At 38.1% G+C, this 22630-nt stretch overlaps 3 protein-coding genes across 4 annotated transcripts; 1 reads left to right on the top strand and 2 right to left on the bottom strand.

Annotated features, from left to right (window-relative positions):
- Positions 1–1955: 1955 nt before the first annotated feature.
- LOC103979472 (MYB31 transcription factor31) lies at positions 1956–2988 on the bottom strand. The gene is made up of 2 exons (XM_009395637.3): positions 2616–2988; positions 1956–2548 (listed from the first exon to the last, which is right to left on the bottom strand). The coding sequence occupies exons 1-2, from the start codon at positions 2876–2878 to the stop codon at positions 2131–2133; spliced, it is 681 nt and encodes a 226-aa protein (XP_009393912.2). The 5' UTR covers positions 2879–2988; the 3' UTR covers positions 1956–2130.
- Positions 2989–8749: 5761 nt separating this feature from the next.
- On the bottom strand, positions 8750–16861 carry LOC135582369 (uncharacterized). Its single transcript, XM_065090043.1, has 9 exons — positions 16591–16861; positions 14973–15428; positions 14145–14888; positions 13410–13575; positions 11194–12449; positions 10874–11087; positions 9596–10778; positions 9466–9514; positions 8750–8832 (listed from the first exon to the last, which is right to left on the bottom strand). The coding sequence occupies exons 1-3, from the start codon at positions 16699–16701 to the stop codon at positions 14241–14243; spliced, it is 1215 nt and encodes a 404-aa protein (XP_064946115.1). The 5' UTR covers positions 16702–16861; the 3' UTR covers positions 8750–8832; positions 9466–9514; positions 9596–10778; positions 10874–11087; positions 11194–12449; positions 13410–13575; positions 14145–14240.
- A 2401-nt stretch (positions 16862–19262) lies between these two features.
- On the top strand, positions 19263–22167 carry LOC103980769 (chloroplast protein FOR GROWTH AND FERTILITY 2). 2 transcript variants are annotated; one of them, XM_018829618.2, is made up of 2 exons: positions 19263–19595; positions 21252–22167. In XM_018829618.2, exons 1-2 carry the CDS (start codon positions 19287–19289, stop codon positions 22065–22067), a joined length of 1125 nt encoding a protein of 374 aa, XP_018685163.2. In that variant the 5' UTR covers positions 19263–19286; the 3' UTR covers positions 22068–22167. The 2 variants fall into 2 exon arrangements, with proteins under 2 accessions (XP_018685163.2, XP_009395546.2); XM_009397271.3 differs by having other exon boundaries at positions 21237–22167.
- The last annotated feature ends 463 nt before the right edge of the window (positions 22168–22630 follow it).

Below are 22630 nucleotides of genomic sequence, written 5' to 3'. Positions count from 1 at the left end.
AAAAGATCACTTTCTTGGATCATCTTTTTGTTGAAGGAAACAGAGAAACAATGCAATGCACATGCAGCTGACTTGATGTCAAGGGACCTAAAAAGATGCTTGCCAACCACCAATGGTGTTAGGAAAGCAGATATGACAACCTTTATCCAAGACTTGACCCACATTGAAATGACAAGAACCAACTTTACCTTCCTGGCCTTGGTTGCAACTCTCATTAGTAGCAGAACATTAAGAGGTTGAGATTCACATTGGAAAAGCATATAAAACTCTGTTGCTTGTACCCTAAGGTAGGTGCTGCAAATTAACAAGAACAGTCTGCAGAAGAGAAGTTATGGAGTCCAGCTTTTGCTTTCAAAAAATGTTTTTGCCACTACAGAGTCTGTATGAGCATAGGCAGAAGACAATAGCCATGGACATTACAATAGTAAATGAGAACATTGCTCAAGGAGATATATATATATATATATATATATATATAGTAGTAGTAGTAGTAGAAGTTGGAAACCAAACTGATATAGATGAAACAAGTTCAATTAATTAAAAATGAGTGAATAATTATACCAAAGCAATTGTGACAGAACAAGCAGAGTTTACAACTGAGCATTAGTATTATTTGGCCAGCTGCTTAGTGCCACATTATAATACTGACAAAGTGACCATGCCAATGAAAACTATAATTAAGTTCCAAAAGCATCCTTTGAAGAGTATTCTTGCCTTGTTGATAACTATTAAAACCTGTGTTACAGTATCATGGGACTGCTAGGTGTCCTCCTTGTGTCATTGGTTGGAGTTAGAATTGTTGATGGTCTAATGTCACCCTCTGTACAATAGTTTGTGCTGCTAATAACAAAACCTATGGGCTGCAGTAGAATATAGCTTATAAGTGTAATGGGAGGTAAAGACAATCTCATCCCCACAGATTTATGATGGGAAAATAGAACATGGAATTTTCAGTAGTTGTTGGGTTTAACTATCCCATCCTTTTGCTAAGAACAAAGAAAGATAAAATGGAACATGGAAGCTTCTTTAGCCTACCCAACCTGTTGAAAAAGTGCAAGGTAGGTGATGGAAAAGAACACTTCTTTTGGATCTTAGTTGAAAGCTTTTAGGCCTCTGTTGTGTCTCAAGCTCCACCTCTGAATCTTCCATGTGCAACCCATAAACAAAGACACTGCATTCTCCATTCCCTTTCACATAAGCTTAAACTATGAAGAGTTGTAAGAGGGCACACTGAGAGTGGGATTAATTTTTCCAAATGATGTATTATACTTGATGATTGGGTAAAGGTTGCTATCAACCAAAATGATGAAACAAGTAGGAGACACACTTAAAGGTGGGCTTGAATGTTACTAGCAAAGTGCTTGAAAACATGTTCAATGATCCAATACTGTATTTTTTAGGTATTCATTTCATTTGGGATTGAAATTGTTTTTAGGTCAACATTCTCTCCCAACTGCTCACAGTTGCATGATGAATACAGACAATAAAATAATGCTCCACCTTAAACTACAACACCTTTTTCTTCTCTCTAGTCAAGATCTAATAATTAAGAGTTGGGTAGGAACTGGTCAAGTAGGTTGTTTGTGTAGGGTCATGTTCTCTTCATGGGTTGGGTCCATTCTAATACAAGAGATAGACATCATCTTTTCATGATACCTCAGGTCAGATAAGAAAAGCTTAGCTATTACTTTTTCTTTGCTTTTGATGGATGTTGGCTATCAAAAGCGTCATGGATGAAGTTACAGTGTCTCAGTTGGATTGAATCCCCCCTCCCTCTCTCTCTCTCTCTCTCTCTCTCCATTCTTTATTAGGAGTGGCTACCTGCCTTCCTCTCCTTCTGGCTTCTTGTCTCTTATCCACATACATTGACTGATAATATAACAAGATACCTTCATACATCAATAGAACAAAAATTCCCTATGTGTAAGAAACAAGAAGCATTCACAAGATCAGTATAAAGTTCATGGTAGCTGATCATCTGGTATTATATCTGCTCATAATTGTACAAAAGAAACAAAACACCAAATTCCAAATAGGACTAGGAAATGGGAGAGGCTGTTGAATTAGAAGCTAAGAGATCCTCTTATTCCTCTCCCTCATCTCTTATCCCAGATTGTCTTTTGTCTGCATTTACTTCATCTTCAGTCCTCTGTAGCTCAACATTCCATTGCTGAGGCCGGAGAAGTCTCGGCACTTGCACTCCTTGCTGTTCTGCAACCCCAAGCTGCAGCTGAAACAGAGGCTCTTCTCCCTCTTGGTGAGCTCATGGGGGTCTTGTTGGAAGGGAAGGCTTATGCACAGCTCCAGGTTGAGGTCTGGACGCTGGGATTGCTGCTGCCATACCGATGACTCCTCGCTGCCGCCGACCGCCTTCCCCTCTCTCCTCTCGAAGGAGATTGTAATGTTAGATGGCGGACGGTCGTTGACCGGCCGGTGGGTCGCAGGATCCACTCCTCGACTCAGTAGCTTCCGCCTGATGTGCGTGTTCCAGTGGTTCTTAATCTCGTTGTCCGTTCTCCCGGGGAGTCTTGCAGCGATCAGCGACCATCTGCAACGAGGAACAGAGTCAGCTCTGCATCGAGATGAGTTCTTGTGGTAGCTGATCGAACACGTACTTGTTGCCCAAGAGACTGTGGAGCTTGATGATGAGCTCGTCCTCTTCCTCGGTGAAGTTGCCGCGCTTGAGGTCGGGGCGGAGGTAGTTGATCCACCGAAGGCGGCAGCTCTTGCCGCACCGGAGCAGACCGGCGGCCTTGGGGAGGGAACGCCAGCAGCCCTCTCCGTGGGCTCGGATGTGAGCGATGAGGCGCTCGTCCTCCTCCTTGGTCCATGCACCCTTGTTGGTGTGAGCTTTCTCGCAGCATGGCGATCTCCCCATGTTCCTCCCCCTCGCTTCTTCTCTCTCTCTCTCTCTCTCTCTCTCTCTCCTTGTTGCAGTGCAGTCCCCCTCTCTTACACCGGGGATGGAAATTTATAGCCGTTTGAGTACGGCAGGAACCAAACCAGTTGGATGTTTGTGAGGTCTCTTCAACACACGTTGAAGGAAAAAGGAAGCGCGGAGAGAGAGAGGATTCTTGCGCCTACTTCTCACGTCATCATACCATCCACTTCAGGTAGGTCTTCAGCAAGATACCAAGACACAGTACCAGTAAGACTCTCTCTCTCTCTCTCTCTAAAGAACACAGTGCTAATAAGACACAATGGGAATACAGAGATTGAACAAAGGAAAAGACAAACTACATTAAAAACATCCATGACTTTGGTGTACTTAGTGCTCACATTGATCTCATGGGCTTAAACCAAGTTGCAGATGCAGTAGGCTACATCTACAGCAGCTCCCTCTCTTTTACGGAAGCTAACCATGGTCAACGCTTATCCTTCATGTAGCCAACGAGTCCACCATATCAATTCCATGAGAAAGACAAAGTAGTCGAGGGGTCCCCTATGTGGACTTTGCACCCAAATTAGTTCATATAGACGTCTTACAAACGGAGAATTATTCCATGAGCATCAACAGAGGTCGGGATGCAGCTGCATCTTATTCAATTCTGTAAACATTTGGTCTCATTCATGTTTAGATTGTTTGATATCCATTTAGGACTAATATGATTCATGTGTCGGGCACTGGCACATCGACAACGATAATAATAATTATATAATTTTAGTTATTTAGAGTTTACTATGTGAATCTTTTATTATTATTATTATTATTATTATTATTATTATTATTGAGTTCCGTATAGATCAATATTCATTTTGTGAAATATATTTGATATCCGTCTTCTCATGTGTCGAATAATTAGGATTCATTCAAGATAATATATGAAAGAAAACACCATTCTATCTATCTAGACAAACTTAGCTAAATAAGAAATAATTTGTCTTGAGAGGGTGAACAAAGAGTGGTGGATCCAAATATCCCAAATCATTTGCTTGGCTTTCCATGGAACCCTCATGATTCCACTCCACCATAGGCCTACCATATGTTGAGCTTTCACTTTACTCTCTCTCTCTCTCTCTCTCTCTCTCTCTCTCTCTCTCTCTCTATATATATATATATATATATATATATATATATATTCACCTACTACTAAGCCTTTTTTTTTATTTTAAAGTATCAATTGCACTTTTTCTGTGCAAAGTTTGGGATGGTTAGGTAGATCTACTTTGACCTAAGCTTGATCCTAATTTTTGGATTGGAAATGGCCAGCAAAAGGAAGTCTTAGAGAAGTACTCAAAGCAAGTCATGCATCAGTTTATGTCTGGTCAAATCTTGTTTAATGTAACCATTTATTAGAATCATTGCAATCCAACTCACTGAATCTGTGCAATTAGCAGTTAACAAAACCATAAGTTTGATTCAATCAGACATATTGGATGGCATCACTTGTTTAATTAGACCCCAAAAAAAAAAGAAAAAGAAAAGTTGGTCCAAACATTAAAGTTTGATTATAGTTTACAGTAAAAACATTTTGATCTCATCTTGTCATGATTGTTCTATTTATGATTTGGACAATTGAGTAGTGTCTTCTTATCCAAAGATATGGCCTTAGCCATACACCAATTCACAAGGGACTAAATTTGAGAGTCTTCCACAGACCTCCTACAATCATCTCATTTGGATGACTTCCAATTCCTTTGTGGAGTGTGTTCTAAGAGACAGCACAGCAGCACCTCTTCAATAAGAAGGTCTCTCTAATTGGTTTGATACTAAGAATCAGCTTTCATATACACATATGTAAAGCACACTCTTAAGCCTTACAAGTGTAATTCTTGTCTGAATCCTTAACCTAAGTATCTATTTTTCTCTCTAACCTAATTTCAAATCCTATTAAAGAACATCCAAACCCAATTTAAATAAGAAAAAAACCCCATCCACTGCCCACTCACAGATAGGGAAGCATGCAATCTGACTCAATTCAGTCTTCCCTATCAATTGCTACACAGTGTTTGCATTCTTTCTTTTTCTTGTGAGAGAGAGAGAAAGAGAAGTTTAGGGAGCACAAGACAAGTTGTAGGGGAAAGTAGAGTTGGGAATGGTGTGGGTAGTGCTTCTCATGTGGACTTTGGTTTATCTGCCAAGTCCTTTCCCCACATTCTTGTGGTGCAGGTTATGCTACAAGTAGACAAGGTAGGTATGGCCTTTTGGCCTTCTTGTCAATAATATTTCTATGGTGTTCCCCACACCACCACTTCTCTTGATGCTTCTCTTTGTCTCTGGCCCTCCTACCTTCCTTCCCTACTCCACTCCTCATATGCCACTCACTACAAGAGTCAAAACAGCATCCAAGTGGAGCTCCTCTGATCTTCCAACTTTCCCAGTATATGACAAGGACTTGTGTAATATCTCCACAACTAGTTCTTGTCACAATCATTTGGAGTTAGGTAGGGCCAACAATAATGCAGAACAAAAGTGTCACATGCACAAACAAGTCTTTGAAGACCATACCTACACTTGGATCTCCATACCCTACACTGGATTCTGTCTGTTTTTGATCAACCATGTTCCATTTGATAGGACTAAACATCATCATAGTTGATTGTTACTCAAGACTAATACAGCCATTCAAACTTATCAGTCAAGCATAAATGTGCTCATTAGAAAGAACTTAGTAGTTTCTGACCCATTAATCCTATCCAATCTGGAATAATACAAATTAATACCATTAACTCGATTTGATGAGACAATCAGCACACACACATCTTCTGAAATTAAAGAGAAGAAAAAGATCAATTTTTCTCACCTGCAACCTCACTTTCCAGAATCGAAGCATCCATGTCATCAGTGAAATGCAAGGTTGCTGCAAATAAGGAGTGATGAGTGATTGAACCAAAACTATGCTGATGGCAAGTTTTGAGTTACTAATTGGGAAATCAAGTCTCTGTTGTTGTTGTTGTTGTTGTTGTTGTTCAGATTCTGAATGTTCTTCGTCACTTTACTGGTTGATTGAGTTTAAGATTAAAGGACTTCTGAGGTATGAAACATTCTCGGATTACATGTAGAGACATATTATTTATTGTTCTTGTCCAGTTTGTGGATGTGCAAAAGTGATGATGTGATAGGTTCACCAAATACTTCAGATGACTATGAAAGATATTGATGACATACTTGCTGGATGTATTACTAGATCACAACAAGCCACATTTTAGGGTTCCAATTTTTGGTTGTCGATTCCATGTGTTGACTCAAGTGAAGTCGATTTGTCAACTTCATGCTGCCTTGTGAAGATCTACAAAAGTCAACGAATTGTGATCTCAACAACTTGCAGCAATATGATCATGGAAGCAATGGACAGGATCAAGAGCAGCTTGCATGGTTATTTTTCCCACTCTTTTCCTCAATCCTTTTTGGGTCTTTTTTAGTGTCGATGTTTTGTGCCATCTTCGCGTTGACTTATTGACACCTTTGCAATGAACATTAGACGTCAAATTTCTTCTTTGAATCTTCCCGACTTCAAATTGTAAGATTCCAATCGTCTTAAGAATCAACAGCAGTATTGAATCCTCCAAAAAAAGATTCCAACTTCAAGGAAAATTGACCTTTCCCCGTTTGGAATTCTGGCCCATAGTTGACTTCAGATCGATAGAAAACGAATGCGCAACATACGCATTTCCTTTAACTTGATGATGACTAACCGGCATAACCATTTCTCTCATGTTTCAAAGATCAGTAGTCAACTCACATCATCATCATTCTTCTTCTTCTTCTTCTTCAAGGTGAGTAGACCAACCTTTGCTGTTCTTCTGTCTATCCCACGGTCGTCGCTCTTCTTCTTCTTCTTCTTCTTCCTCTTGATCTTTAGGCGCACGAACTAAACGTGCTCTGATAGATAGATAGATAGATAGATAGATAGATAGATAGATAGATAGATAGATCTAATTTTTCAGCAAAAAAGTACAGTAGTAGATCTGTTAATTGTTGTTGTCGATAGGTAGCAGTCAAATCCAACCCAGCTGGCCACTCAACGAAATTAAGGAGTGAAGGTAGGTGGGAAAAGGATGGAGTTAGTGGTGGGTCAAACCAAACACGGAGTCAACGAAGGTTCATTGCACTTTCGGGACCCGAGCATCCGTTGACTTCGCTTATTGGTCTCGATTTGTTTTGACACGGTCCTAAACCCAACAATCCAACCTAACAGATTCAATGCTTGGATGGACCAAACGAGTGCCGACAGAAGTTGTTCGTCAAGGTTGTGAATGCTGTCGCGGAGTCGTTGTAGAAGTAAGAGCTTTAAAGAGTTGAGCGGAAGACCGGTGGAACTCAAATCGGGGAACTCGGCTTCTATCAAAAACCAGTCAACGACTATGAAGAACATGAATCGGTGATCAAAATTCATGCTGTGTTGTCGAATCTCCTCCATTCCAGATTCCAATTCGTCTCTTGTTCTCTGTTCTCAGACTTTGAGAGAGACGAGAAGAAATGAAACACATACTTTGTTGTCAACTCCTCTGCCCGGCAGTTCAGTTTAATTCAAGAGCATGGGGAATGCAACGATGGCAGTAGATCTTGTTCTTTACAGTGCTTGGATCCATATGATCCATTCAAATTGGGTTCGAGTATCCATAATTGGAATTGGAATGGATTCAAGTGGATAAAAATATATGTATATATATAATGATTTGATTTGGGTACCTAAATAATTAGTCGGTTTCGACGCATGTAATATAATGTTTTGATATCCTTTTAATCGGATTTCGGATGAATTCAGACGAAAAAATTTGTACCTGAGTTGGGTTTAAGATCAAGTTAACATGTATACATACGATGCAGACGGCGAGTCTAATTATGATTCAATTCAGCATCTCTTTTCAAAAAGAATATAGACAACTTTAAGCTCATCACAAGTTCAAAATCTGAAAGTTCTGTTCGTCTGAAATGGCATCCAAAACTTTAAAGCCTATTACAATTTCACATGACCATAAAAGAGATCTAAAATTGTGGCATACAGTGAATCCATCACTTCAATAATTTCTGTATGTGAGTTGTATATTTGGATGTATTATATATGTGAGCTTGAGCTAATAATTCATTTTCTCCTGGTAACTTCATAGCGGTAACTCAAGATCACAACAGCAGCGGCAACAGCAACTCCAAATGCACTTTGTGCCAATACAGCACTGTTCGCAATGGTTTTGGTGGCAGAATCGGTGTGTCGTGGGGTAAATCCCAATTCTGATAGTTTCTTATGTGATTCTGCATAGTCTTTGAAAAAGAGATCCTCGTCCTGGCAAAAGGAAATTTCTTATCGGCTCAAAATCTGAACGAAATATTCAAATGAGGAAAAGAAGAAATCATGCTGGTATTTCGAGTGTCGAATCATAATGTAACCTTATCGTACAGGACATATCAAGAATTACCTTAGCATACATCTCGACATAGTGTCTGAACTCAGGATCACCCAAGAGAGACTCATCGGCTGGAAGCTTGAGAAGTCCCTCGGTTTCTTCCTTGAGCAACTCACTGTTTATTCACAGATTGAAGTATGGTTCTCTAACATATTCAGTGTTCTAATTAAAAGATGGTGAAAATGATTGACAAAACATTTTTGGCACTAAGATCATTCATACGAGTTTGTGTTGCTTCCACAAAATAAGAGTTATCAAATTTGAGGGGTTCGCTTGTCCAGGCACCTTCAAATCCTGACCTTTCAGGATGAGCCCTTCCCTTCAAGAGAAAAAACAATTGAGTTGTGAGGAAATTGGGAGTTCATCATGCAGTGTCCTACCGATATAATGGAAACACCACTACCAGTGTGTGACCGCCAGAAAGTGCTACAATATCCTTATCTGACAAACCCATCCTGTAAAAGATGGCTCTCAGATGGGGCGCACCTGCAATAAACAACAGATACATGCATGTGTATATGATCAGTATGCCCCTCATCATCAACTTTAGAATTTTGAAAGGATGCTAAAACAGGATGTAGTCCATATCAATCACATGAAACATCTCAAAGAACAAAATCAAGCATATTCACCATAATAACCAACTTAGTCTCCCTGAAAAATGACCACGAATGCTCACTGGGTCTCTAAGTATTGACATTTTCAAGCAAATATGACAAAAGGAATGCTTTGCAACCCACAAAAAAAAATGTACTTCAAATAAATGCAACAACAGAACACTGAATATAATAATAATTGCAGGCTGAATCTACTGAACAAATGTATTACCCCCATGGAATTTGAAATATTGAAATATCATGGCAAATAATTCAAAGGAAAAGCTTAGAAAATTCTGCAAACCATAGTTTGAATATGTAATATTGCACCTAATCAGTGAGAAATACTTTGAAAGATAATGTAAAACATAGTTCAAATAAAGTCATATACGTAAAGTGAGATACTTTTGTTGTTTCCAAAATGACAAGCATAATAAATTAAGGAAAATATTCAGTATTCATCGCATGCAAAGTGCTAGATTTATTGGGACGATGAAATGAGTAAACAGGTATCTTGCTAAACCTTGCTTAGCATCAGGAAGTTGTCCTTCTCTTGGGCAAACTGATGAATCCTGGTACAACAAATGAAAGTGTTATCCAATATGCAATCATCAGATAACCAGCTAGTTACAAAGAACCATGTTAGCAAATACCTGTCTTCCTGGAACAAAGTTGATGGTTGGCCCTCCCAGTCATTTCAATAGCCACAACTCCAGCGAGCTGGATATCATGAAATTTTAGTAAATTTTGGTTCATAGCTATCTGATAACAAAATAAAATCAAACACATAAAAAAGACATTGTCCAAAGAAAAATGAGGCAGCCCAATGCATATAAGACTCTTGCTAATGCATGGTATAGGAAGCATCAATATATCCAGTTTTACGCCCTACAAGCATCGAAGTTATTTTCATGATCAAAATTTGCTCACCACATTCAAAGGAGCAACCTTACCATGACACCAAGGTTTGCAGTGGTACCGTGGAACTTCAATAAGTGTAGCACCACAGTTCAAAGGAGCAACCTTATAATTATTGTCCCTTTTTAATTTGGTACTATGAAAAAATAATATTTCTCATTTGTTTTGACGATGCTTGCAGCATCTAAATCCCTTCATAAAACAATAACAGACAAAAAGAATATTAAACATATATGAGCAATTATTCGACTATGTGCCAATATATATTGAAACTATAATTTCCAATTGCCACTAACTATAATTGTCAATACCTAAACATGAAACTATAGTTCCTGTATTCCTCTCCACCAGGTAAGTTGGTTCCTTAAATTTTCAAGTCACAACTTATTCCACTCGAAATTTCTGACTTCAGCAGTCATAATTTCCGTCATAGTCTGGTGCTCTAGTTTAATCGGGTTTTTCGGGTCACAATTCAAGATTGCTTCTGCAATCTGCAGTTAAAATTTCCGACTTCTGTAGTCATGGTAGCCTTCATGGTGCTGGGCCTAATTTACTCCTAATTAGAAGCCCAACTAGTTCCCATAATTTATAAAGGTAACAAAGTTGGAAATGCAAGTTTTTCCCAGGGCAACTCAACTGAAACAAACTGCTGTACAAATTTTCCAAATTTGAATCAAAATAACTTCAATTTATTAACTAGTAGAATCAGAAAGCTAAGTGCAGTATGATCACTGAGTTTATTGTGGTGGAGTCTTCCTTGTCACCATTCATTTCGCTCCAGACTCTCCATTCAAGCCTCCCAGGGTATCAGCAACACTCGAAACTCATATGAAGTCCTCTGTTCACTGAGATTATGGCATATGCGGTAGCATTCAAAACGAAGGTTTTCCATCCAAACATCAACAGCAATGGGAACATCTGCTCGGACATACTCAAGGATCAGTGGAATCCTGCTCAGATCATTTCAAAGGTACCAAATGCACAAGTAATCTCAAGTAGGCAAAAGAGAATACCTGGATTTTAACATTGTATTCAACTTCTCTACGACATGGATTGGATGCAGGTGTTACTCTCCGTATGTTCCTTGCTCACAGATCCAAACCCTGATGGTCCACTGGTCCCTGAGATTGCTCATATGTGCAAGAATGACTCTTCAAGATACGAATCCACTGCTCGCAGTTGGACCCAGAAGCATGCCATGGTTTGAGGCCAGGAGCTGCTCCGTCCCTGAGATGGTTCTACTAAATCAGAACATGCATATGAGAATGTATATGAAATATTTAGTGTAATAATTTGAGAAAAAATTTGAGTTGATCATGTCGATTATACTTACAGTAAATCTTGATTTGGCACTAGAATGCCAAAAGAACATCCTTGAAGAAGGGGAAAAGGTTGGATAAGTTTCCCTTAGCCACCTAAAAAACTGATCATATTACAGATGATTGGAACACAATGCTGTTAGCAACAGTAAAGCTCGTCAAAACCTCAAGAGATACTGAATCTATCTCATCAAACCTGAGGCCATTTGCTTAGTCATTATGACTCATTTAGAGAACTTATTAAGAAATTTAAATCGATTAATAGAGAACAATCCAAGCTTCTTCAAACCCCCATTATATTAGGTTGAGCATGCAGCATCTGTTGACAGAGACTGCACCCACAATGTCATCATCAAAGTATACAAAAACCAAAGCATCACCTTGTAATATACTAAAAGTAGGGACTAACAATCAATATGTGACATGGAATTGACAAATAGAGAGGATGGAAAGCCAGAACCCTCACCATAATCTTGAGGCACCGATCAATCTCATTCTGAGCCATTGCAAGAAGGTAGACGTAACTCCGGTTCTGACAGCTGTCCAGCCAGAATGTAGGACCGCCGTGGCGCATCCTCAAGCCGCTCGAGACCTTGAGCTGCTCCGGCGGCTCGCTGATCAGCTTCAGATGCTGCGCGAAATGCCGGCAGTTCTTCCTGTGCAAGCGGGCAGTGTTAGCCGCCTGGACGATGAGCCCGATCAGCTGCACGGCGTTGAGGCCCGCCAGTTGGGCCACGTTCGGGAGCTCCCCGAGCTGTTCTCAGGATGCCATTTTCACGCCGACTGAAGAAGAAGGATTCAGAGAAACATCAGCAGAGGTTTGCAGCTCAAGATGCCGACAAGAAGGTTTGGGAGAAGAGGATGTCACACTCGAGAGCTTGTGCTTCAGAAAACGCGAGAGCAATTAAAGCTCCCAAAGATAGCTTATTTTCCAAAGGTTTGATGGTTCCCGAGAAGGATCTCCATCAAATCTTTCCTCCAGCATCAGAACACCGACAGCCCACCCCCAAACCTCTGAAGCGACCATCGAGAAGAACCCATCGATCCCTCATCAGCACACTATAAAGCTCGAATCCGATGTTAAAGATGAATCCTTCTTCGGAAGCTGATTTCATTTGGCTCTCTCGCACGCACATTAATATCAAGCGGATAACATCAGGCCTGATCGAGAGCTCGATCGCAAGGACGATGAGACGGAGGATTCGAGGGGTTTTGGAAGGCTGCGGTACGAATGCATCTCCCTCAGCGATTCCTTTAGCCTTGCAATGATCTTCCAATGTCCGATTTCAGAAAATGACAGGACTATGATGATTTACATGAATCACAATTAATATATGAATCTACAAACAATTAGGATTACAATTTTGCGACGAGTAACATTTTAATGGGCTAACTTTTGGTAATTTGATCAACCAAAACAGAGATTCCCGAACCAATCTCCATCTACCAAATGGGCATCAATCAAATTCAAGTCACAGGCTGTGTCGAAGTTAGAAGAAGAAATATGACGACCTTTTCTGAGTTGGGAGATCACATCAAGAAACTTTCTGGCAAATATAAAAGAAAACTTTATATGATTATGAGCCAAAGACAATTAGTTTATCCCTTAAAAAGTCAATTAACTTACAATACATGTGATACATTTAATTGTCGTAAGATATATTATAGACTTAATTAAATTTTAATAATAATTATCAAAAAATTAATTATAATAAAATTATTTTAAAAAAATTATCTTGATTGGAGACTCTCTTAATTATTATCCTAATTCATTTATTTTCACCAATAAAAAGATAAGAACTAAACAAAACAATCAATCATTAAGATTACAGATATTTTTAATTTTTCTTAATTCCTAATCCATCACATCACTCGTAATAATAATCTCGTGAAGGATAAAAAGAAAAAAGAAAACAAATTTAATTCTTCTTGTATATCGATATCAAGTTTTGGACTCCAACAATGATTTGCATTGAGTTGCTAAATAACTGTAAGAGGATTATATCTTAATTACAGAAATTATGTAAGACAAACTATGTCCCTATAGTTAACAAAAATATAAGTCGAGATTGAACTTGCAATATAAATGAATTCACAGGTTTGACCAATACATCATCTGAGCAGAGTTGCCCATGAAAATATAAATTGCTAGATTAAAATAATTAGCCAAAATTTACTTTTCCAATGGAAATTGGTAATAGTCTTGCAGACCATGTGGGACAGTACTGACCATATTTAACATAGTCCGCATAGTAATTTTAAACCCCCCGACAAAGTTCATCTCATATCCTTTAAAGTCTCTAGCAGTCCATGAACTCAAAATTCCTTGAGAAAAACTATCAGAATTCCTGATGCCTGAACTTGCACTTCTACTCATGTATCAGTGTTGTGATGGACTGCAGATGTGCAAATACAACAACAAGAAAACCGTAAGTAATCATAAATTTAAAAGTTATTAATTGAAAAGAACTATGCAAAAAGATTAGAAAAGGAATTATAACCATCTCTCAGATCCATGTAAAGATGCCACTTTTAAATTAAGCTAAAATAAAAGGAAAAGAAAAAGTATCCAAGTGGTAGCTTGGCAGAATAAATAAAAGTAAGCTCGTTTATTGCCTAAATTGACATTGCACAGTCTCAAAAAGACCAAAGATGCCTTACCAAAGCTAAAAAATCAGTCATACAGAAGGTCAACAGAAAAGCATAAAATTTCTGACATTTTCACAGAAGAGCACAATTGATCAAACGAAACAGTGACATGTTCTGCGATTAGCACAAGAATTGAGCTAAAATAACAAAAATCCTGGGCATCCAATATATGTATGGCACACAAACATGGAAAATATTGGAACATTTTTGTATGACAAAAGAATGACATCTGCACTGATATTTTCTTTTATCACAGTATATAACAAAATAGTTATGAGAGAAACAAGACTGCAGAAAAACAAATAAATAGTCTAACCTGGTTCAGGAGGATTAAGTGCCTACTAAACCTCAGCATCACCGTAATTTCCAACCTTTCATGACTAATGATAAGCTTTCATTAACAAAAAAAAATTCAAAAAGACCACATAGACCGAAACACCAGTGCAGGTGCTCGACTTCTCTCGTCAATGATAAAGGCCAGACCTGGCTGCAAACTGGCTTTTTTGCCCACACTAAAATTTAGATAACTCTCCAACAGAACTGAATTAGATTGTCCTTTGGAGCTTCCTTCCACTGTAATGCCCCATCCAATCTCACTTTCTGGCATGTCAGACAAGGAGAGAGCCCACTTTGTTATAGTTGGGTTTAATTTCTGTACCTCAAACCAGACCCCAAATTTTGAACTTTCATCAATATCTATTGACATATAGATGGATCCACCAGAACTTCCTGTTGACCGCCTTCCAGTGACAGGAAATGCTAGCTCCATTTCATCTGGTTTAGAACAGGATCCGCAACGGCAAAGCCTAATTGGAAGAGAGAACGATCTTGGCATGTGCCACACACCAGACAGTGTGAATCTAGTTTCTCCAAAATTTTGAAAGGATATTTGCCCAAACGTGCTCAATTTATTACTGTGACTAGCAGGACCCATCTCTGTTCTCCAACCAGAGAACAGTTCAGCAAAAGCAGCAGCAAAATTTGATGTTTTAACAGATAAGCCGACCGCACAAGCATGATACAAATTGAACAAAGGTGGCCTAACAGTAAGGCACTCACCCTGTCAAAACTATAAATGGATCAATTTGCAACAATATTGTTTCCAGAGGCATACAGATAAATCTCATTACTAGAAAAACTTTACCTGTGTATGATCTGAATCATATAGGAAATCATTACAAGTAGCTCCATATGGTATTGAAATCACAGACAGCGAATCACTGATACTCGCCAGATACATCACTTTTGACAGTACAAGAGGGCTGCCAGTAACTCCATTGCCATGATACGTGTTCTGATGAGATGCAAACTCTGCAAACAAAGCATCTTTCTGTCTAAGATTAATCTTAAAAGTAAACCTTGAATCAATGCCAGTATTTATTCTGGAACTATCCAGAGCATGATATGCTTGCTGATCATCTTGAAAAAGCAAAGCACCATCAACGTTGATTATCCCTTTCAACTGTGTGCTAGCTTCATGGAAAGGGTTTCCTTTGCCAGACATGAATGAAGAAATTATGCGTTCAACTTTATCTTGTCTATCTCTTATCTTCATCAAATCAGAAAATGTTTCCCGTTGCAAACGCTTTAAAATCTCTATCTGAAAGTAATAAGAGTAAGAGAGAGTAAAAGTACCACAAAAATGCATGTGACATGTAAGAACCCAGAGAAAGAAGCAATGCTTCAAATAACATCTATGTAAACATCAGAGAGCAAAAATATTGCATTGAATGCTAAAGAAGTTACACTCGAGTTAATGATTCCATAAAAAGACAAAATAAAAGATAAAGTTAAGTGTAACCTTTTAAATTATCACGATATTGTAGAACACATCATTCCTTATTACACTCTGCCCAAAAAATTCAGCTATAAGTTTCAAAAAAAATAAAAATAAAAACATAAGCTCCACCACATAAGTTTTTGTAAGCCCTCTTAAAATTTTTCATATTTAACCATTATCTCTTGATTACTAAAAACTGAAAAACAAAATATCCCTCCTAGTTTGCCTGTGTTGCTGTACCATGGCCGTGATGTCTCACAATATAAAAGAATTGAGGGATGTTACCATTATAAAACAATATTGTGGTACAATCAAGTCAAGGACTTCGAGTGGTCGAATTCAAACGACTAAGAGATCAATTAGTCTCATCACCTCATTTAGGTTAACCAGAGACTTAGGTTGGCTACTTGGCTGTTGTGAGTTTAAGGTACATTTTGCAGTTATCGATGACTGTTTTAGAATGAGCCAATAAGTTGAACTCAACAGTGTGACAACATGAACTTAATTGCAAGCCTATATAATCATATCTTACTTTGTCGCTAATTTCATTTCTAAAGGAAAAAATCAATCTGCCAACAAACTGCAATGACACATTTACATTTGGGCAATTGAGATTGATTCAAGCCATAAGAGACACAAGGAGACATTTTAACTCAAACATCGTAACTCCAAAATGACTCCGACACTCTCCTAACTTGCCGGAAAATGTTCGGAATACCTTCTCGACTCAGCAACTTTTACTTTATACACTGCAAACTTGATATTGTATATTTCCCAGGTAAACCGGTGTGGCTAAGTAAACCTAGAAGAGATAAAGAAGATGAACTCGCATGTATGCCCCACAAAACCACTGCACACCAAATGAAATTTTGGATATGGAAGCGGATCGTTTGAAAGCAAAGATCTTGGTGTCAGATATGCCAAGGAAGACAGCGATTAGGGTTTGATTCAAAGAGAAAAGAAGAAAAAGGGTCGTCCATACTGGGTTCTTGCGGTGGGGATCGAAGCACCTCTGGAATGCGCCCTTGACGAATTGCTCACCGGATTGAACGAAACCCTTGATCGTATCCAGAACGGAAGCGATTGGCTCCATCTCCGGACCAAATCCAAGTGCCCGCCTTCTAGATTTGGAACGAGGAACACTAGATTTGGAACCCTCGACGAAACGGAGAGAGTGACGGGAGAGCGAAAAGGGAGCGCAGCAGTTTCCGCCTTCTACATGCTTCTCAAACGGAAATCGAGCCGGCTCTTCGCCCGCAGTCCCCTTCCTAAATAACAGGGTGGTGGCGACTCCGGAGAAGGACCCCACATAAACAATCATATCCTTACGCGGGTAGACATTCGAGTAACGTATAAACGGGTAACCAAGTATTGCTCTCCACAATATGATACAGAATGAGCTTCCGACTGGCGCTACGAAGTCGACGTGTCTAAATCAGGAGTCCAAAGGTCGATGGGTCCCGGGAAGTAGGGCACGTCCGGATGGGTGCCACTTCATACACAGTTCTCGTAAGCGAACTCGTAAACAACGTTGTGGCATCAGTTGCTCGTGACTGACGCGAATCGCACGCGATGTAGGCTGTCCGGATGAGTGACGTCACGTCTCGTAAAGGCACCCCGCGCTTGGCCCCACTCGTTCGGAGATTGACGTCATCACTAATAATGACAAAGGGATGCTTCAGTGCGATGGGGCAGCGCATTGGTTAGATTTGCTGCACCGTGTTGCGCGTGTTCCGTTCAATCCGCACCCCCTGATGGCCGATGCTTTTGATATTAATATTGAAGTGAAAAAGAAAAAGGGGCAATTTACCGGAAAAATAAAGATAAAAATAAAGATAATGATACAATCATTAAAAAATAAAGATAATGATTATCTTTTTAACTTTATTTGAAATGAATCGATTTTTAATTAAATCATTTTTTAAAATGAATCAGATCAAATCGAATCAATTAAATCCTAACTGTTTTTATTTAATTTAATTAATAATAAATTATTTTTAATTTTTAAAAATTATCCTAATCTTCTCCCCCTCCCCTCTTTGCTATCTCCTTCGGCCACCACCACCTCCTCCTCTTCCTCATTTACTTTCTCATCCTCACTCTTCCTTCTCCTCCTAGCTCTCTCACTCATCCTCTTCTCACTCGACCTCTCTTCCCAATCTCCCACTCCAACTCTAACACTACATTCTTTCTCTCTCTAGTTCCGTCATCTCATCTCACTCTCTTGCTCTCCTCCATCCCTCTTCCTTCTCCTTATAGTTTACATTAAAAATATATATATACTCAAGTTACATTCAATCATAGATTTAACATAAAAAGATATGTTATTTTAAAAAATAAATCATATTAATTTTTAAAAAAAAATATTAAAAAATATATTATATCTCATCATATCAGTTTTTAAAAAAATTGAATAAAGTTTGATGAAAATTTAAAGAGTTATAATCAAGTTACACTCAAATCACATTTAACATAAAACTATGATATTTTTAAATTTAATTATTTTGAACTAATACAAAAATTAAAAAAATGATATTGAATATATTATCATCTTATCATAGTATTTCTTGAGAAGTTTAGAAAAATTAGGTAAAAATTCAATAAGTTACACTCGATTATTGATTCAACCAAACAAATATCTTATTTAAAAATTATTAATCGTAAAGTCATAGAATATTAAAAATTAATATTAAATATCTTAGAATCATGTGCTTGTAGTTTTTTTTTTTTAATAGATTATTTGATGAATGTATCTTGATTACAAGTGTTATATTTGAGTTACACTTATATTAAATCCGGGTTACACTTGTTCGTAAATTTAGTAAAGTTCATTTTGATCTTGATCATATCCGAATTGACCTAACTTCAATCGTAATGACTGTATTAAACCTAACTGACTTATAAATATATATATTAAAATAACCTAATTCAATAATATTATCAGAGTTTTTTTAAATAATATATCATTAGTAAAAACTAATCATGAGAGCGTCATATAATAAAGAGCAAAAGCATTATTATGTTTATCCATTATATGATTATAATATTTTTTTATGTCATTTAGACCCATTATGTTTGAAATCACATTTCATAAAATTTAAATTTCAATAAATATCGAAACTTTTTTAATAAATTTATATATCTAAAAGATTTATCTGATAGTGTGATACATATGAATGCTTTAGATTCAAATATTGATATAATAAATTTTTACACCTTAAATATTGATCGATATTTCAGAGAAACTTATTAAGAATCTTATTCAATACATTTTATAAATAAAGCTGGTAATATATACTTATAAAACATAACCGATCCAAAATCTCATCCGATAAATTTTATACATAAAACGCCGCTATTCGTGATATATTAATTTTAATTATCAAAATATGAATGTAATTATTATGTATCAGATTTACTTATCATGATATATCGATATCAAATATTATATAAATCCAAACTCGAATATCAAGAATTTCAAATCTTATTCGATAATTTTCACACGATATTAAATCGAACAATTAAATTCACCTAAATGAATTTGCTAATATAATATTTCATTTCACATAAACCGCTTACTTCGGATTCGGATCTTATTGTGGAGCTATAGATCCGTCGTTCTCCGCCTCTGACCAATAAAAGGCCACCGTCTTTTCGCTGAGCGCTCTCCTTCTTCTCATGGAGAGGCTTATCCCTTCCCCCTGTCGAACGGCTCCGCCCTTCGCGAGGCCTCGCCCGCCTGTCCTCCTCCGGCGACCCCCATCGTACCCCAAGCACAGCCTTCCTTGGCTCCCGCGCAATGGCTTCAAGCCCGTGGCTTCGCTCGTCTCCAAACGAGTAGGACCGCCGCCGCCGCATCCCACGCCTGCTGTTCCTAGCTCTTCCTCCTCCCTCTCCGATGCCTCGGCTTCTCGCTCCGCCGAGGAGGCCCGGAAGGCTGAGCTATTTCCCGAAAGAAGAGCATCCGCCGGTTCTATCCTGCGAAAGGTGATTTCTTTAGCACTTCTTTATCTTCGGATTGGGTTTTAGGATTGCTTTGTTGGGCGTGACTGACGGATAAGTGCTACATCTTTTAATGTAATTGTGCTTATAACATGTTTTGGACTCAAATTTTTATGCATTCGTTGGAGAATTGTTTCTTATCTGGAATTTTTGGATGTTACATCGTAGTGTATGGTTAGCAAGGACCTAATTTTTGCAGCACTGAACGTGTTGGAAGCAATACGGTCTTCTAGAATTCCTATTATTCCTGTATGACACTCCTAGCGTGCATAATGTCCGGGGTTATAGTTGCATAAAAAAATGTGGAGCCTTGAACATATTAGATTTAGAGAACGTAAATGGATAGATCTAATCACATGTGCGCACCCCCTTGCTCAGCTCAATTTTGGTAGATGATGCAGATGTTTGCTTGGGGATTCTGTGACAACTGTGCTTTCAGGAATTGCAAGGTGTCCAGAGGTTCAGTGATGCAACATGATGTGGATCTGAAGTTTTTGATATAGATCAAGAATAGTAGGGGAAGAGAAAAGGGGATGAGTGATAAGAGGAGAAGGGAGAGACAGAGGAGTACACTGGGAGACACAATATCAGTGGGCTAATGATAAATAATAATATACTTAGGAATAAAAATTCTAACGGTTCTTTTTATAGCAACAATGGTCAGTAATCCAGGATAGAGACTTAAAGTAACCTTACATGTCGAGAAGCTCATGTTTGATCTCCTTTCATTCGCACAGACTTGTCTAGATAACCTGTTTTGGACTCCCAAGCAAAACTTTTTTAAACCCTTCTTTATTGGGTTCTTTTTTTTTTCTAACTAGGGTTAGCTTATTTTTAGATTTATTGAGCCAAATCTACCTAAGCTGCATCACAAGATGAATCTCGGCGCTCGAAAATCAACAGTATGCTTTATTTAAGAATAGTGATTGGACATGTTTACTTCAAAGTCTTAAGACTTTGGTTTGTAGCATTGAAATCAATTCCTTGTGTATGCTTGAGCTTTTTCTTTTTCTTTTTCTATGTTCAGATGATGTCTAATTACTTAACAAAATAAATTACTATCCATTTTCTGGCATATGCAGATGCTTTTTCTGAAGATACATTTCATGTGAATATGGGTTTTCTTTTCGTAGTGTGTCTTGAAAAGTACAGATTCAGACTAGTCAAATTTATGTGAATTTGTGGCATTAAATTTTTACCAGTAATTGCAAAGATAATGGCATGGTTAAAAGATTGTGTTAATTTGTATAGATGGCACATGGCCAATTTTAGTTTGTTTTTTCCACGTTGCGATCAATTAATTGCCAGGCAAGTATTGGTTGATTTGGCTTGTTTAGTGATTTGTGGTTTTGACAATCTTTGTTTAATGGAAAGACCATGTTCATTAGTGCCTTTTGTGGATCTTTTTCATGCATCTATTTCATGAAAGTGTGTATTCTACCATGTCTCAGGTGCACTTGAGTGATCATTTTGGTTGATGGTTCTTTGTCCATATTTAATTGTCTGATGTGTTCTTAGTTTGACTATCGTTGTTGCCCTTGACTAAGCTTAATGGTGGGGAAAGTCCATGTAGCTGACCCCTTATAATTGGAAATTCTCATTTTGTTGTTGTATTTAAATTTTCAGATCTCTTCCTCTCAGGCTGTACATTCTGCAGTGCTTGTTCTCACATCAGCAATAATTTTTACAATAATCCAACCAATTCTAGTGCCGCCCTCCTATGCAACAGTGCAGTCTGCTGCCAGATCTGGTGGAAGGCTCATTAGAACGGAATTATTAAGCAGTGCATGGACTGGTTTTCTTGCTGGTTGCCTACACACATTATCGGGCCCTGACCATCTTGCTGCCTTGGCTCCCTTATCCATTGGCAGAACGAGGATCGAGAGTGCTGTAGTAGGAGCCCTTTGGGGATGCGGCCATGATACTGGTCAAGTGGTATTTGGATTACTGTTCCTTATGCTCAAAGATCGTCTGCACATTGAGGTCATTCGTACATGGGGAACAAGAGTTGTTGGTTTAACTCTGCTTGTCATTGGTGCAATTGGATTCAGAGAGGCCTCAGAGGTGCCCACGCCTTGTGTCGCTTTAGAAAATGGGGAGTGTGATGTTAGTATCTACGAGCACTTGGATGCAGGTCCGACTGGGAAAAAGAAGTTTGGACTTGCAACCTTTGCTACCGGCATTGTGCATGGTCTGCAGCCTGATGCACTCATGATGGTCTTGCCAGCGCTAGCACTTCCGTCGCGCTTGGCTGGTGCTGCATTTTTGTGTATGTTTCTTGTTGGCACGGTGTTTGCCATGGCAAGTTACACAGTTTTCATAGGTTCATTCACTCAGGCACTGAAAGAAAGGGTTCCTAGGATTACAGAGAAGCTAACATGGGCTGCTTCTCTTGTAGCAATATCCATGGGACTAGCCATTCTCATTAGCCAGTTCTTTGGTTTTAGTCTGTACTGATTTTTCATCTTTAAAATCTTGCAAAGAAGCTATTAGTAGATCTGCAGAGTTTGCTGTATGACAAAAACTACTATTAATTTGTTTCTTTTGGATTACTTTAGTCGTAGCAACCATGCACAAATCTGTTCTATAGGCAAAGGTCTTCCATTGCTGTCCTTGTTTTATTCTTATTAAAACCTAATGTGTTAATTTCTAGTGTCTTTTCTGAACTTGATAAATTGAGTTCTTTTAGATCTGTAACCAAATGTCATCACAAGTTGATCCTATCATCTACACCAATAGCATCATCAGTGTTGTCCTTTCTTGTTTGTGCTTGATAATAGACTCTGAATTCTCCCAGAGCTTCAGTTACATGTCATCACCAGTTTGTGTGGACTTCTGATAATTAGCATTTATCTTTATTGACAATCCTTTTTTTCCCCCCATATTTTCTCTTTATAATCCTTTTATGATTTTTTGAAAGCACTATAACACAAAATAAAAATATTATAAATATAACTTTTATAAAAATTATAAAAATATTATTATATATTATATACTATATTATAATTTTTTTAGATATT

This window comes from Musa acuminata, chromosome BXJ1-1 (genome assembly GCF_036884655.1).
Source record: "Musa acuminata AAA Group cultivar baxijiao chromosome BXJ1-1, Cavendish_Baxijiao_AAA, whole genome shotgun sequence".
Taxonomy (NCBI): domain Eukaryota; kingdom Viridiplantae; phylum Streptophyta; class Magnoliopsida; order Zingiberales; family Musaceae; genus Musa; species Musa acuminata.
The sequence above is the reverse complement of the archived record's forward strand: the minus strand, read 5'-3'. Positions and strand labels throughout refer to the sequence as shown.